Source organism: Squalius cephalus (assembly GCF_949319135.1).
Source record: "Squalius cephalus genome assembly, chromosome: 6".
Lineage (NCBI taxonomy): Eukaryota > Metazoa > Chordata > Actinopteri > Cypriniformes > Leuciscidae > Squalius > Squalius cephalus.
Window position 1 is genome coordinate 6,549,066 of NC_137127.1, and position 15,638 is coordinate 6,564,703.

At 38.2% G+C, this 15,638-nt stretch overlaps 2 protein-coding genes across 2 annotated transcripts; both read right to left on the reverse strand.

Moving 5' to 3' along the window:
- Positions 1 to 1,983: 1,983 nt before the first annotated feature.
- Positions 1,984 to 12,131, reverse strand: tspan3a (tetraspanin 3a). The gene is made up of 7 exons (XM_079874106.1): positions 11,943 to 12,131; positions 6,990 to 7,181; positions 6,340 to 6,414; positions 5,069 to 5,170; positions 4,810 to 4,962; positions 4,644 to 4,727; positions 1,984 to 3,042 (listed from the first exon to the last, which is right to left on the reverse strand). Exons 1-7 carry the CDS (start codon positions 12,003 to 12,005, stop codon positions 2,950 to 2,952), a joined length of 762 nt encoding a protein of 253 aa, XP_079730232.1. The 5' UTR covers positions 12,006 to 12,131; the 3' UTR covers positions 1,984 to 2,949.
- Positions 12,132 to 14,498: 2,367 nt separating this feature from the next.
- ch25hl1.2 (cholesterol 25-hydroxylase like 1, tandem duplicate 2) lies at positions 14,499 to 15,395 on the reverse strand. The gene has a single exon (XM_079874928.1). The coding sequence runs from the start codon at positions 15,348 to 15,350 to the stop codon at positions 14,520 to 14,522; it is 831 nt and encodes a 276-aa protein (XP_079731054.1). The 5' UTR covers positions 15,351 to 15,395; the 3' UTR covers positions 14,499 to 14,519.
- Positions 15,396 to 15,638: the final 243 nt, after the last annotated feature.

Sequence of the window (15,638 nt, forward strand, 5' to 3'; positions counted from 1 at the left end):
GCTGTTGACTGAATTTAATTTGGGTAATGACTCAGACTCTGTGGCTGTCATACTTTGACTTTCCACAGGCATTGAAAGGCAAATGGTTCAGACAAACTAACCTGACGCAAACGTTTTAAAGTTTTAACAGACCTCAAGTTTTAAGTTTCAAGCATTTCTCAGTCACAGTATTGGTCTTGTTATATCATATTTGAAATGGGAAGGATATCCTAGGCTTTTTCTACACAAATGTTTAGCAATCACTGTTGATTACAAGGTCAGCAAAATATTAAGAAATTCAGAAGCTTAGAAATTTACTGCAGTGTAATAGTTTGGGATCTGTATGATTTGTCTCTTATGCTCATCAAAGATACATTTATTTGATCAAAACACTAGTAATATATTGAGAAATATTAACAATGTAAAATAACTGCTTTCTATTTTAATATAATTAAAAATATTAGTTTTTTCTTGTTTTGACATCACAAGAAAAATTTACATTTTTAATTCTATTAAAATAGAACTGAAAACTGAATTTTCAGCATCATTACTCCAGTGTCACATGATCCTTCAGAAATCATGCTGATTTGCTGCTTAAGAAACTTTTCTTATTATCATCAATGGTAAAAACAATATTAATATTTTTTGCGGAAACCATGATCCTTTTAATGATTATTTGATGAATAGAGAGTTCAAAAGAAAAGCATTTCTTTGAAATAGACATCTTTGGTAACATTATAAATATCTTCAGTTACTTTTTGATGAATTTAATGCATCCTTGTTGAATACAAGTTACAATTTCTTAAACAAAAAAATCTTACTGGCCCCAAACTTTTGAATGGTAGTGAAGTAATCCTATCCTTTTTTTCAGTACACATGAGAAGCATACACAGCAAACCAACACCATGCTAATTCCTTATCAGGTATCAGGGTAAAAGGTTTCACATTCCTCTTTTCCACAGATCCTGTTTCAGCTCCAAATATAACGATATGGGGGAAACCCACATGACAGGCACATTAATTGCATTTCAAATATCTACTATTAATACCCTGCCATTAAAGCTAGCAAATGCTGTGTTATTAAGGGCTCCAAGAACTTTCCCCTCTAGATAAAGTGTGAAGGCATGTTACTAAGCATGACTAACACAGCAAGCAGATGGCACACATCCCCCTCCCTGGGAAACGACTGAACCTTGACCCCGTCCCATGCTATCAAGTGTTCAGCCCGCCTGACTGAAGAAAGCTTCCAGACAAGGCATCTTTGAGCATCCGCGACGGGTCCGAGTGCCTTGTGCACAATGGAATTGCTCAAGAGTGGGATAACAGCCATGAATGATATAGTTGTGCTCAAATATGTTAAGTTACAGAGTCACCGGTTCCTAAAATATAACATTTAGGAGCCAGTTGACATTTTTAGTTGACAGATGGTAAAATGGTTGATCAGTAGCACTTTAGTTCATTGATTTCTTTATCAGTCACTGCTGTGTCATTTCAAAAGTGACAGTAAAGATGTTTTTAATGATACAAAGGATTTCTATTTCAAATAAATGCTGTTCTTGTCAACTCTCTATTCATCAAAAACTTTCATCAACATTGACAATAATCGTAAATGTTTCTTGAGCAGCAAATCCTCATATTAGAATGATTTCTGAAGGATCATGTGACACTGAAGTCTGGAGTAATGATGCTGAAAATTTTAATAACATTCAAATAGTTATTTTAAAATGTAATATAATTTATTATTATATATGTATAATTATATGTAATATATTATTACAAGACCCTTTTATACTATACAAGTACTTTTTTGTAGAATACTATTTAATTTAATTTATTACAACAAAACACAACTGTTGACTATTTTTAAATTGTCTCACATTTTTACTTGCAGTTCAGTGCCTTGTGTTACTGGGATTGATCAGGTTGAAGTCTTGCTTTAAAGTGCCTGCATGTTGTTATTTTGCAACCACACCATCAAGCCAAAAATGATTCATATCAAAGGTGTCAACTTATGAAACATTTATTTGAAGATCGAAATTGCGAGCTTATTTCACCATTTTTTCCTCCCTATGTACATTCATTTAAACTAATACAATGTTGACCCTGTTCTACATACCTACATGTTATCCAAACTAACTTTAAACGATATATTACTAGACTAGTAATGTTCACACTGTAAGCAATGGAAAAAGAAGGAAAATAATATAAGAGTTTGGTAACTTTTAGGTAGTGCATGTAGAGTGTCCCCCGAAACCTCTTTACACTTTACATGTAAACCGCTGTGAACACCATTTTGAACATATAGTTCACTTTAGCTGTACGATTTGGGCCCATAATGCCAAGTAATCTTGTGTGGTCAATCCAGACCTGTCTCTCACACTGCCACTGTCCCTGAGCAGCGGACTGGTGATGGGTGACTTCTGAGACAGCGGTACCACGGGTTGATCCTCATTTCCCCATCCCAGCCATTTCCCACCTCGGTATTTGTAATATAGAATTAAACCGTACACATAGTGCAAACTAACAAATGAGGAAAGCATACATTCCACATATCATTCCATACAATAACAGCATCTTCCACTCCATATAATAGAGACAAGGAAGAGAAAATGTTATCGATACATGTGTTAATGAAATCTTCTCAGCGGGATTAAAAACTGGCTGTTCGCCATTTTGCAGTCTGGCCCAATGCCTTTGAGAGAAAGACAAAGGTTTAAATTAAAACGCAGTCATTTTCAGTGACACATACTGTATAAATAAATATTACGCGCTTCGCTTCACCCATCACCAGTGAATTGTGTGAGCAAACCCTGTGTGAGGTGTGTAGAAACAAAGAGATATATAAGGGCATATCCAGTGTGCCACCTCACCGACAGAACCCTGAGCCCAGTGTGTGTGTGTGTGTGTGTGTGTGTGTGTGTGAGACTGTTGGTGTGTGCATGAAAAGAGAGTCTTGTCTGCTAGGTTTTTTCATGCATACGTCCCTCCTGTGATGAGGAGCTCATAGGCCGGGTCTCGGCTTCTGCGACACAGCACGACACCAGCGCACAGCATTCCCAGCATCTGGAGGGAAAAAAAAGATAAAAATATATACATGCATGTGTGTGTATTTATATATACAAAATAATGATACACAGTACACACATATATTATGTGAACACAAATGTTTATTTTAAATGCGATTAATCGTTTCACAGCCCTAGTTTTTTTCTTTCCTTGTGTGTGTGTGTGTGTGTGCATCTCTTTTTTTTCTCTCAGGTTCGTTCCGCCTTAATTGAACGTTCTCCGAGACGAACCGTGTGGCTACGTCTTTCTCATCCACACTGAAACATTGGCAAACGCTAAATTCACCTTAATGCGCATGCGTAAACCCTCATAAAAGCTCACTGAGATGATACAGTCGGAACAGACATCATAAAGTTCTCATGCTATTCTTCTGGCAGGATCATTTTATTTAGCAAAATATCTCTCCATTCACTGATGCGTCCAGGTCCCACTCACTCACCATTATATGTTTGGTCTATAACGCAACTGCTCTCATGTTTGGCCGCAGGACAGCAAATGCGAGTAAATTTCCTGTCATCTTAGCAGGACTGTGATATGAATACTAATAGTGTACAACGTAACATAGCGAGAATAAGAATAGCACATGCACAATACCGGTATAAACAGACGATGGGCACGAAAGGAAGATGAGACCACTGCTGCCCGCCAACAGCACAAAATAAGCCAGAGGCGTCTAGAATTACTGACACTGATGTTACTAAAAGTGCCGCTCTATTTCAGAATCTTCAACAAATGGTTTAAAAAAGTGGGCTCTTAAAAAAAAAAAAAAAAAGGTTGTTTCCAGGTAACGCACATGCTTGCCAAACATACAATAGATTTTGTCAAATTTCCTCAGTGACAAAGAGAGATAACTTCTTCACACTGGCACCGACACATTTAATCTAAGTTCAGACTGTGAAAAAAAAGAAAAAGAAAAGGAAAAACAAGTCAAATAACCCCAGAGAACATCTGGTGTAATTCATGCAAGTTTGCCAAGAACAACCTAGCCTACTGCCCCGTTTCTTGCAGTTAATTCAGGCAGACTGTGTCAGTAATCATGTTGTAAGTCACGGGCATGTGCTGGCCTTGCCAAGACACGGCCTTTATGCACCAGAGGCTTTCTGGAACAGTATGAATGTCAAAGGATGTGATTCAGCGGCTACAGGGCAACTAAAGCACATAGTGACGCCGCCGAGCGCTAGAACTCTGTCTGACGGGGAGAAGAGCCATGACTTACATGACAACAGCTCTCTCTGGATCAGCAGCGCCAACGCAGATTTAAATATTCGCAGTGATCTAGTTATCAAAGGATTAATAGACAAAGCCGGACTGCTGTCATTTAGAAATAAGATTGCGTGTTTGAATCGAGATTGCTATCATTTAACAACTATACAGTTATTTCATTAAACCGCAGTCTCTGACTTGATAATCACGAAACCCGCTTGGGAAAGCCTAATAACACTGAATCGACACTATACTTGCACAAAAAAAAAAGAAAAAGAAATTCACGGAAGACATTTTGCCTGAGATGGATTTCACTTCTTATATAAGATAATGTCAGACCAAAAAATAAATAAAAATAATAATAATAATAATAATAATAATTCAGAACAGCATACCTGAATTGCAGCAAATGTCAGAGCGGCCCAGATGACATACATCATGATCTCTTTCAGTTTCTTCACAACCAGGGCTTCACATCCCTAAGGTGGTTCAACGGATACATTAACATCACATGCACACGTCATCGGCTACACTCACAAGCACACGTCAGGGTTCTCTCACCTCAGGGTAGAGGTCTCCGGGACGGGAGAGGGAGCCGGTGCAGTTGCTCACGTTGGGTTTGCAGCAGCTCAGTGGCACGCTGTTGTTCCTAGACTCCTTAAACCAGCTGGTGTTCTTCCAGTCCAAGTAGTTGGTGATGCCGCAACAATGGAGCTTTACGTTGTGACAGACATTATGGTGATTTTATTAGGAGGTCGGGGTGTGATTTATTGAAAATACAATAACCGAATGTTTTGTGCATCTCATTAAGCAGTCTCACCTGTCTCTGCACATAGTCAATAGCGCGGCTGGGAGCATCCATATTGGTGCCGTTGTACTCATTATACACTTTCTGGATGGAATGATTGACCTCATCTTCTACCTAGAAACATGTTCACAAGTGACAGAAATTAACTTTCCGTTACACTGATTTTCATGGCAATTTTTTCAAACCTTATTAAATAAAGGCACTCAATCAACCGATGCGTTCGAATGGCTGATTCATTCAGGAACCAAGCAAGTGAGTGACTTTATATATGTGTCATTGAATCATTTCCTCAAACTATTTCTTGAAAACGTGGATTTCTTGAAAACGTGGGACCGATTTCTTGAAATTGTGTCTAAAATGTAATTCACTTAATATTAACTTCTTGTTTATTGAAATATAAAATCAATATCACATTTGCAATCGGGCTGATATTCAGAAAAACAGCACTCTTGCTTATGTAACATTAATTATATGTGACCCTGGACCACAAAACCAGACACATGGGTCAATTTTTTTAAATTGAGATGTATACATCACCTGAAAACTGAATAAATAATTTTTCCATTGATATATGGTTTGCTAGGATGGGGCAATATTTGGCTGAGATACAACTATTAGAAAATCTGGAATCTGAGGGTGCAAAAAAATCAAAACATTGAGAAAATCGCCTTTAAAGTTGTCCATTTATGTTCGCGATTGTGCTGCATTCACTCACAAAAATAAATGTTTTATATATTTACGGTAGGAACTTTAAAAAATATCTTCATGGAACATGATCTTTACTTAATATCCTAATGATTTTTGGCATAAAAGAAAAATCGATAATTTTGACCCATATAATGTAATGTATACCCATACAAATATACTCGTGCGACTTATGACTGGTTTTGTGATCCAGGGTCACATATCATATATTATAAATACAAAAAAAAAAAAAAAAAAGAAATCATAAAATGTCTTTTTCCAGATATTTTGAATTTGGAATATTTATTCATTTTGACAGCAATTTTGCCCCAAGCCCCCATTCATTTTTGACCCTGACATCCACCTTTCACTAAACCCTTTCATTATGTAGGTGGAGATGTATTTTTCTAGGCTATATGTCAAAGAGCGCATTGCTATACAAACAGAACAGCACAACACAAGACAGATATTGCATTGCATGCCTTGTTCACTTTCGAACACAACTGAAGGGTGTGAGAAGGGCTTTCATATAAAAAACAAAAGAGATGTAGGCACTCCTATTTCAATAAATATTGACTTCCTTTACATGCAGGACTTACCTTTGCTCTGTAAATATAGCCTAGAACCACCACAACCACCTCAGTCACAAATACCAGCATGAGAATGATGACAAACTGTAAAAAAGGGACGCAAGAAAATGGGGATTCAGTAAAGCAAGCTATATAAAAAACACTAAAACTATCATATCCATTTATTTTTAGCCTAAACTTGTCAATAGCAACTACACTACGGTTTAAAAAGTTATGTTCACCAAGGCTGCATTAATTTGATCAAAAAAGCAGTAACAACAGTACTATTATTACAATTTAAAATAACTGTTTTCTATTTTAATATGTTAAAATGTTATTTACATTTTCAGCATCATTACTCCAGTCTTCAGTGTCACATGAACCTTCAGAAATCATTCTAATATGCTGATTTGCTAAATATTTCTTATTATTTTCAATGTTGAAAACAGTTGTGCTGCTTAGTATTTGTGTTATTAAAAAGTCTTTACTGTGAGATTTGATCAATTTAATGCATCCTTGCTGAATAAAATTATCAACCCTAACCTTAACAAATAAGAAAATATTACAGACCCAAAACAGTGGTGTATTTCACAGAGAGTAAATTATGATAATTTTGGGGTGAACTATCCCTTGAAGAAAAACATTAAAATGCAGTGCTGGGAACTTAATATTTTACTAACTGTGGCAAGCCCGCAGCGGCTCTCTCGAATAGTGGCGCAGCATCCAATGAGTCCAATAATGAACAACAGCGCTCCGACTGCGATAATGACAATGGCTGGGATCAGGGTGTACACATCCTCAAAGAAATGGTCATAGTCATCATACGTGATAAACACGTAGGCTCCAACATAGCACAGGATGCCAGCAGCGGCCTAGAAGAAGATAACAGAGTTACTTATCTGAAAGCGGATATTATGTGTTTTCATGCCAAGAGATTAAACTAAACATAATTTATTAAATTGGTTTGTATGCAGCAAATCAAATTAAAAGAGTACATCAGAATAAAGGTAAGTGAGAAGCCAAACACAAATTTATTCATGTCACTTTGACTTTCAAAACAAGTTTAATAAGTCTTTGAAATGCTGGCCAACAAGAAAATCATGATCCAAAATTGAAGGTCAACACACAGAAAAGCTCATACTCATCAGGAAGGAAATGAGACAGGAAAAAATAAAGGTTACACTTCATTCCGATGGCCCACTTTAGACATTCTACGAACCAGAAGTAACTTTGCAACTAGATGTCAACTAACTCTCATTAGAGAATTAGTTAGGGATGCACAGATATTACAATTTTGGCCGATACCAATAACCGATAATTCTTTATATTTGAAAACCATTAACCAATATATTGGCCGATAAATCCAAATTCTAATTTTTTATTTCATTTTTGAGAGCCTGATTACAAAAACAAAAGTCTCTCCATTAAATCCATGTCCCAAGCACACAATTATAATGTTCTCATTATAATGTTATGAAGCCTATATGACACACTTGCGCTGCTCATGTTGCACTTAACTGTACTTTGCTTTTTGAAGTGATTCCAATCATATTTCAAGCAATTCATAACCATCATGGTGAACAGTCCGCATCTGAACTGTCTCGGCTGAAGGAAATAATCCATTATTTATCAGCTTTAATATATCGGTTAAATTTTCTTATCGGGCCAATAACGCTAACATTAAAAATATATTGGTCGATATATATTGTGCGTCCCTCCCTAGTATAAACCGTTAGGTTAGGTAGTATTAGGGTAGAATATGTTGACCTGTACTTGTATTTCTAGTCAGTATGGGAGCATCAAAATAAAGTGTTAGTAGATATTACAGTCTACTAATACTCTAATGAGAGTTAGTTGACATGTAGTTGCAAAGTTACTTATAGTTAGTAGAATGTCTAAAGTGGACCATCAAAAAAGAAAGTGTTACCAAAATAAATGGCTAAATCAAATCAAATGGCTACAAATAAGTGGCCTCCATGGACCTCCAGGCATTTTAGGAAAAACTTATATAGGGATTTGGTCTTTCCCATTTACAATAGAACCATAAAACCTCATTTGAATCAATGTAGCACAGCTTTCAGGCTCTAAAATTATGAACAAGGATTTAATAAAGCAGCCTGATCCCTAAAAAAAGAACAGGAGAGTGTCATACTACCTCAATCTGCCAGGAGGAGACTTTAAACTTCATTCAGTCCCAGATTAAAGAGATTAATCAAAGGCACAAAGACAAGGAAAGCAAGCTGACAGGTGGAGTAGTGTTCTTACAGATCCGACTGCTCAATTTAAGTCTTAAATTTAAAACTTTGCCCCCAATGCCCCAGTTCTGTCAAACCCAATGAGCACAAAAATCACAAGTTAGTTTGTTTTTGTTGATATTTTTATTTTGTAGATTCTAAATGTAAATTGTTTAATATTTTATTACATATTGCACATTATATTACTGTATGCCTAAATTCACTTCAACGTCACAACATTAGACATTGGTCAAAACTATGAGACATGAATATCAATCAGTTTATTCGATATTAGCTAGGATATATTTATATTAGCAAATCTCCATTTGGATTATTTTTCTCCATTATTTTTTGTCAATTATTTGATTTGATCAATTCTTTTTTGTTCTTATTTAACTGGACATTGTCTTTATCAAAACTTAATTGTTATTAATTATTGTATTATATTGAAATGATGTAAAGTACAGTTTTTCTAACTATTTTCTAAGTCATTTTAGGAACCGTTTTAAAATATGTTCTTTGTTGTTTTGTGTGATACTGAAAACTGCTATTAGTATCCTTAAGGATTGCTTACAAATTCCAAAAGGAACTGCCTAAGGAGGAATTGGTTTAATAAAAGCCTAAATTCAATCGGATCATCATATAAAGCGATCGAGTCTCTTCAGAAAATTTGGACTAAACCGCTCAATTCATATGGATTAGTTTTACGATCTCTTGAACTTTTTGAAGCATCAAAGTGGTAGTTGCGTAGCTGTCAATGGAGGGACAGAAATCAATAGGTTACTGTCGTAACCCCGGTTCTCTGCAACATCGAGTGGAGAGATCCTACGGGAAGGGCATCCGTACCTGACCTATGCAGAAGCATCCAACTGCACCAAGTCTGGCAAGACAGACAGAAGCGTGCAGCCAATGGCCGGTAAGGGCTGTTCTCCAGTTAGTATTCGCTTCTCGTGCGGTAATCGGGGCAAAGCTGGTGGATCTCTCCACTCGATGTTTCAGAGAACCGGGGTTACGACAGTAACCTATTGTTCTCTTTCATCATCTCGTGTTCGAGATCCACCTATGGGAGAGACATGGACAGCTCCCCGATTCCCCAATACACTCACAGTGAGGTTCTGTAAGCCAGAGAAAGACGGTCACCCAAAGGGGTGGTGCCTGACACGTCCCATAATCATGAACCCGCCATACTGACGCACACACATAACTGCTGTGTACAGGCAGGACATGAAACAGAAGAGAAGGAAGGGTTAAGACGACGCCACCCCCAAAATCCGAATGTGCTACCAAGGTTCTGGTGACATCCAGCCGGTAGTAACGCACAAACGTATGGGGAGAAGCCCAGCTGGCAGCAGAGCAAATGTCCTGCATGATGCTCCCCTGAACAGAGCCCAAGAGGCGGCTAAGCCCCTAGTGGAATGAGCTCTGACGTCCCCTGGGGGCTGCACTCCCTTCGATTCATATGCCAAAATTATAGCGTCCACAAGTCAATGTGAGAGGCGTTGCTTAGATATGAGATTCCCCACAGTGGGATCGCTTGTCCAGCTGTTGGCCTAAGTCGTCCAAAATCTCCACCAGGTAAGCGGAGAGGAGGGAGACGACATTCAGGGCCCTGACAGCCAAGGCCGAGGATCTATAAGCGGCCTGGTGCACAGAGGCAGAAAAACGATCCATCTTGTTAGGCAAGACCGGCTTCTGGGGAGCGAGCAAGCCCGCCCTGGACTGGGTTGAGGTGCCTGGCGATTGATGGCTCGATAGCGGGGGGGATCACCCATGCCGAGAGCCGCCATATCCTTCACCTCTAGACCCGACCCGCAAGACCGTGTTTTGAGATTGAGCGGGTCGCTCCAGTTGTGCCTCGTGCTTCGCGCATGCTGGGAGGATGGGGAAGAGTTCTTTCCTCGGACTGGGAGGGGGTCCCAGCACTTTCCCGTCATAAATGTCCCTTTCCTGGTCGGTGGTGCTCTGTGGAGCCGGCCACTCAATGTTGAGGCGAGCGGCCGCTCGCTCACACACTTCCAGGAGGATGGACTGAGGCAAGGCCGCGGGGGCGTTGGCCTGGGGAATGCCAGAGGGCGGGATGACCCCGAGAAGGCCAGCGTCGTCGTCATCACCAGAACTGGCCGGTTTGTCGACGAGCGGGAGGTTGCCCGCAAAGATGTCCTCTTCGGGGAACGCAGGATTAGGCTGGTCAGCCCAGATGAGAGATGTCACACCCCGGGAGCCACCAGTAGTGCGTCATCATCACCGTCCCCCCCATCTGAGTCAGAAAAGCCGAGCTCGACACACTGGGTCACAGCAACTTTAAGGCGGCGTCGCAGGAGTTTTTTCGGCAGCATCAGGCAATGACTGCAGTTCTCCGGGTTCTCCAAAGCCTCTTCCGCGTGCCATTTTTGTCCGACAAAGCAGTCAGGAGGAGTTAGTAGCTAACGTTGGAGGATTTGAACTTGAAAAACGAAGTGTACTAATGTCTTTCCCCAGTTAAAACAACATTTCTTCTTATGTTTATTTTCTTCTTATCCTTCTTTCATGTCTATTTAACGCTATAAATTAACTAGAAGGAAGAGATGATCGGACCACGAGCAGAGGCTCTAGAGCAATCTGTCACGACACATTAAAGAACTACAAAACGGTATTTATTGTTTACATTTCTTTTTAAAAAATGACCAAATTTGAAAGTTGAGTATGTATTTTTCATGGTGAGAACATGGTGAGTGGCGTGAGAGCGCCGTGGCTTGTCGGACATAGCAACAGTAACTAAAGGGGGCGGGTCTTTGCGAAAGGTCAAATGGATGCTTCTGCAGAGGTCAGGTACGGATACCCTTCCCATATGGGGGATCTCGAACACGAGATGAAGAAAGAGAGCTTTCAGATTTCATCAAATCAAAAGATCTTCATTTGTGCGCCGAAGATTAACTTAAGTGTTACGCGTTCAGAACGATATGAGGATAAGTAATTACCGTAATGACAGAATTGCCATTTTTGGGTGTACTATCCCTTTAACATCCCAAACAATAAAACTTAACCTGCTTCGTGGCTAAAGGAAACAAAGAGCCTGACTGGCCAATTCACGAACAGCAACTCATACAAGGCTAATAATATCATTATTTTACACTGTAACTGTTTATTAGCCATTAAAAAATCTTAAACGCAGAATCATTAAGACTGAATATGTAAACAAACATTGCAATACGCAGCAACAAGCAGTTTTTTAAATAATGCATTACAAACAAAATCGGCATATCAAATAGAGCAAAGTATGCATTGTATTTCAAAAGATTGTATAAATGAATTGCTGATATAAAAGAGTGTGTGTAATAATGCAGCTGCTCGACACCTGACTGTGTCCATCTGACAACACTGACGCACTCTCAAATTCAGTCTCAAACACCTCAAACTTACCCAAAATATCAGGTTCAGGAACACCAAGACCGTCTTAGACGACGTAATCCCACACTGGCCCATTATTAACAGATGGAAAAAGCAGTTTAAGCTGCAAATATAACAGACAGGCTGCAGATTATAAGATGGCTGTCTGTTTCCTGGCTGCCATACCACTGCTGTGTGTGTGTGTTTGAGTCTGATCCGGGAACAGTGCCACACAGCGGTCAGATGACGCACTCTCATTGGCTGTGCCAGCCTATGACAGAGGATTTATTTAGGTAGGAAAATAACTGGGTTTTGAGACACAGAAATTTTACGACGTTATATTGCTAATAGATTTTTATTAGTAGCGCTTGTTTTAACAAAGCATCGATCAAAACTATCAATATATGACATGTTATATGACATTTTCTTCAAAAAATACCAACTATTCTTTATTTCATCTTTTGTAATTGCAAAGAACTGCATATTTTCTTACCACATCAAAACATAGACCTGTGTATATCTATCTATCTATCTATCTATCTATCTATCTATCTATCTATATATATATATATATATATATATATATATATATATATATATATATATATATATATAAATATATATAAAAGTAGGTTCACATGCAAGAGTTACACAAAGGGATTTAACAAAGTAATCTCTTTACTGACACCTGCTGTTACATCATTGAATTGCGTAATCACTAGTCAAAGATCAATTGCAAGCCTACTACATGCATACAACACATGACTGCAGGTTTGCAAGGTCAACTATTTCATGACATAAACCTCAAATGTTTAAATATTAAAATGAACACTAGCAAAAAAAAAAGAAGAAAAAAAAAGAAAAAAGGAAGAGAAAGAAACATCAGGCTTTGAAATGAGAGATAACTGCACCGCAATCTATTTCGAGTTTGCACACATATGCAAATCTGCTTTATTTTAATAAACTGTATGAAGGTTGAGGGTTTTTTCTTCTTCCTCTTGTGGTTGGTTAACCACATTTGGTTTAATGTCTTTCTACCATGTAAGAGGAACAAAAAAATTCTTGATTTACATATTTTCCCCATCCAAACATTTTATTATTCAGATTATTTGGTCTTAAAAGAATTTGATGAGAAATGTTTGAGTTAATATCAAAATCTCTTCCTTTTGATATTTATATATAGTGCTGTCAAGTCGATTAATCGCATCTAACATAAAAGTTTGTTTATATAATATATGTACAATACAATATATGTACAATATGTGTGTGTTTACAAACACACACACACACACACACACACACACACACACACACACACACACACACACACACACACACACACACACACACATGTGTGTGTATATATATTTATAAATATAATAATATATATTGTACATATACACATATATAAACAAACTTTTACGTTAGATGCGAGTAATCGTGATTAATCAATTTGACAGCATATATATATATATATATATATATATATATATATAAATCATATCAGGTTTCTATAAAATACGGCTTTAAGAATTATTGATAATAAAAACTAAAGCAATTACATTATAGCTGCATTTTACAAAAGTATTTTTTATTTTATTTTTCATATCTGTAATACTAGTGTTTAAATGGTTTTATAAAGGTGTTTTCTAAATGTATATATTTATAAAAATTCTAAAAATGTTATATATTTATATAAGATTTTACCAGAATGGTAAGAATTTAACAAACAACTCAGGGGCAACAACTCATTTCCCTGTAAATGGTTCCAACTTTGGAATATTTTAATATTTAAGTTATTTTATAATGATGGTTTAAAATCATCTGCAGTGTATGTACATTGCATCGATTTTAGTTTATTTGTGCTTAAATCCTTCTTGTTGCACTGTCTGTATACAAATAAAATCAATGTCAAAAGTTCTGCCTGAGGCAAACAAACATGCACTTTTAAAGGGATAGTTCACTTTGAAATTAAATTTTGGTATGTTTTAGCTTACCTCAAGGGCATCCAAGATGTAGGTTTCTTTTTTTCCGCAGTAGTTTCAATTTTGATATTTTTAGGTCAAACCGTTCTTGTCTGTCAGTCGTATAATGCAGGTCTATGGTCACTATCTCAAAGAGCATGCACAGAGAAGTCCAAATTAAACAATTCCCCATCGTAAGTACACATTGATGGCCTAAGACACAAAACGAGCGGTTTGTGTGAGAAAACAAACAGTATCGTTTTTACCTCTACACAACCACATCCAAGTGATCTGAGGGCGCGCACATTCTGGCTTAGTCTGCGCAAGCGCCGGAAAGTGTACAAGAGGTAAAAACGATATAAATACTGTTCGTTTTCTCACACAAACCGCTTGTTTCGTGTCTTAGGCCATCAATGTGTACTCACGATGGGGAATTGTTTAATTTGGACTTCTCTGTGCATGCTCTTTGAGATAGTGACCATAGACCTGCATTATATGACTGACAGACAAGAACGGTTTGACCTAAAAATATAAAAATTGAAACAAAGACACCTACATCTTGGATGCCCTTGAGGTAAGCTAAAACATACCAAAATTTTATTTCAAAGTGAACTATCCCTTTAATATACATTTGCATGCATGCTCATCACTGAGTTTTAGCAAAACTAAAATCAGCATGAGTGCCGAACAGTTTATCCCAGTGACTAAAATGGGGTGCAAAGTTAGTATTAGGTTTCTGGTGATGCACATCATGCTTGCTCGGACCTCCATAAACACCAAACGGGATCAGACGAGACGTGGACCAAGGGAAATCATATCCGCAGTGGTCTTCCACTGATACGTACACGTGGACCACCATGAACATCCAGGTGGTGAGCAGATGACACCTCAGCAGGACAGGGTTGAGCGTGGTCCAGAAGCCCACCGTGACCAGCTCCCACCCCCCGAGGCACTGTGTGGCCAGAGCAAAGGGGGCAGAGTAATTATGGTGGATGGCATGGAAAGTCACATACAGCCAGCGGATCTTATGATGCAAAAAGTGCCAGATGAAATACTGTAAGTCAAAGAGAAGAAGGTTTCCAGTCACCCCACCTACAAGTTCAAGCAATGTAGGCGCTTGTTCAGGCAGAGGAACGGGAGGTCTCCACAACCACTGCGCCACCGCAGCGGGAAACACCAGAAGTAGGTGATTATAAAGAGTAACTCCACTGCAGTGAAGGAGCATTGCATTTGTGGGCAGCTTGTTGGGTTGAATCTTGTACTGGTAAATAGCTGGCCACTTCATTCCCACCACGTCGCAGACTAGGTAGGGTACGCAAAGAACAAAATACGATGCTACGGTCAAAATCACTGGAAAGAGAGGAGACCGAAGAGTTTCAGAGTGGTTGAGTCGCACGTAGTCCCACAAAGGCTGCAAAACTGAGTCTTGTGTCTGGTAGGCCTCCCAAATAGTCTCAAACACACGCACTTGTGTCATTTTCAAAATGTATCCAGCTATATTTCTTTCAGCATCGAATAAAACTTTAGTTTAGCTCTCTTAGCGACATTCTCCTGGAGGTTACATGTATCTGATGACTTTGTACTGAAATATTTATACACTCATTCAGTTTGTAAATTATTTAGGGGTGTATTTTGATGTAGACATTGTTTACACAACGTAATGAATATATTTATTTACATTATAGGATTTAAAGATGTGTTTTAGGACAGTTTTTGGATATGAATTTATTGCTCGGTACTCCAACTTGCCCGGACATGCTCTGTT

Excerpts from the sequence above, each read along its gene's own strand:
- ch25hl1.2 (XM_079874928.1), bottom strand. The coding sequence starts at position 15,350 with ATGACACAAGTGCGTGTGTTTGAGACTATTTGGGAGGCCTACCAGACA.
- tspan3a (XM_079874106.1), bottom strand. The coding sequence starts at position 12,005 with ATGGGCCAGTGTGGGATTACGTCGTCTAAGACGGTCTTGGTGTTCCTG. Across the intron at positions 5,171-6,339 it reads GCTATATTTACAGAGCAAAG|GTAGAAGATGAGGTCAATCA; the intron begins GTAAGTCCTGCA and ends ACATGTTTCTAG. Across the intron at positions 4,963-5,068 it reads TTGACTATGTGCAGAGACAG|CTCCATTGTTGCGGCATCAC; the intron begins GTGAGACTGCTT and ends CACAACGTAAAG.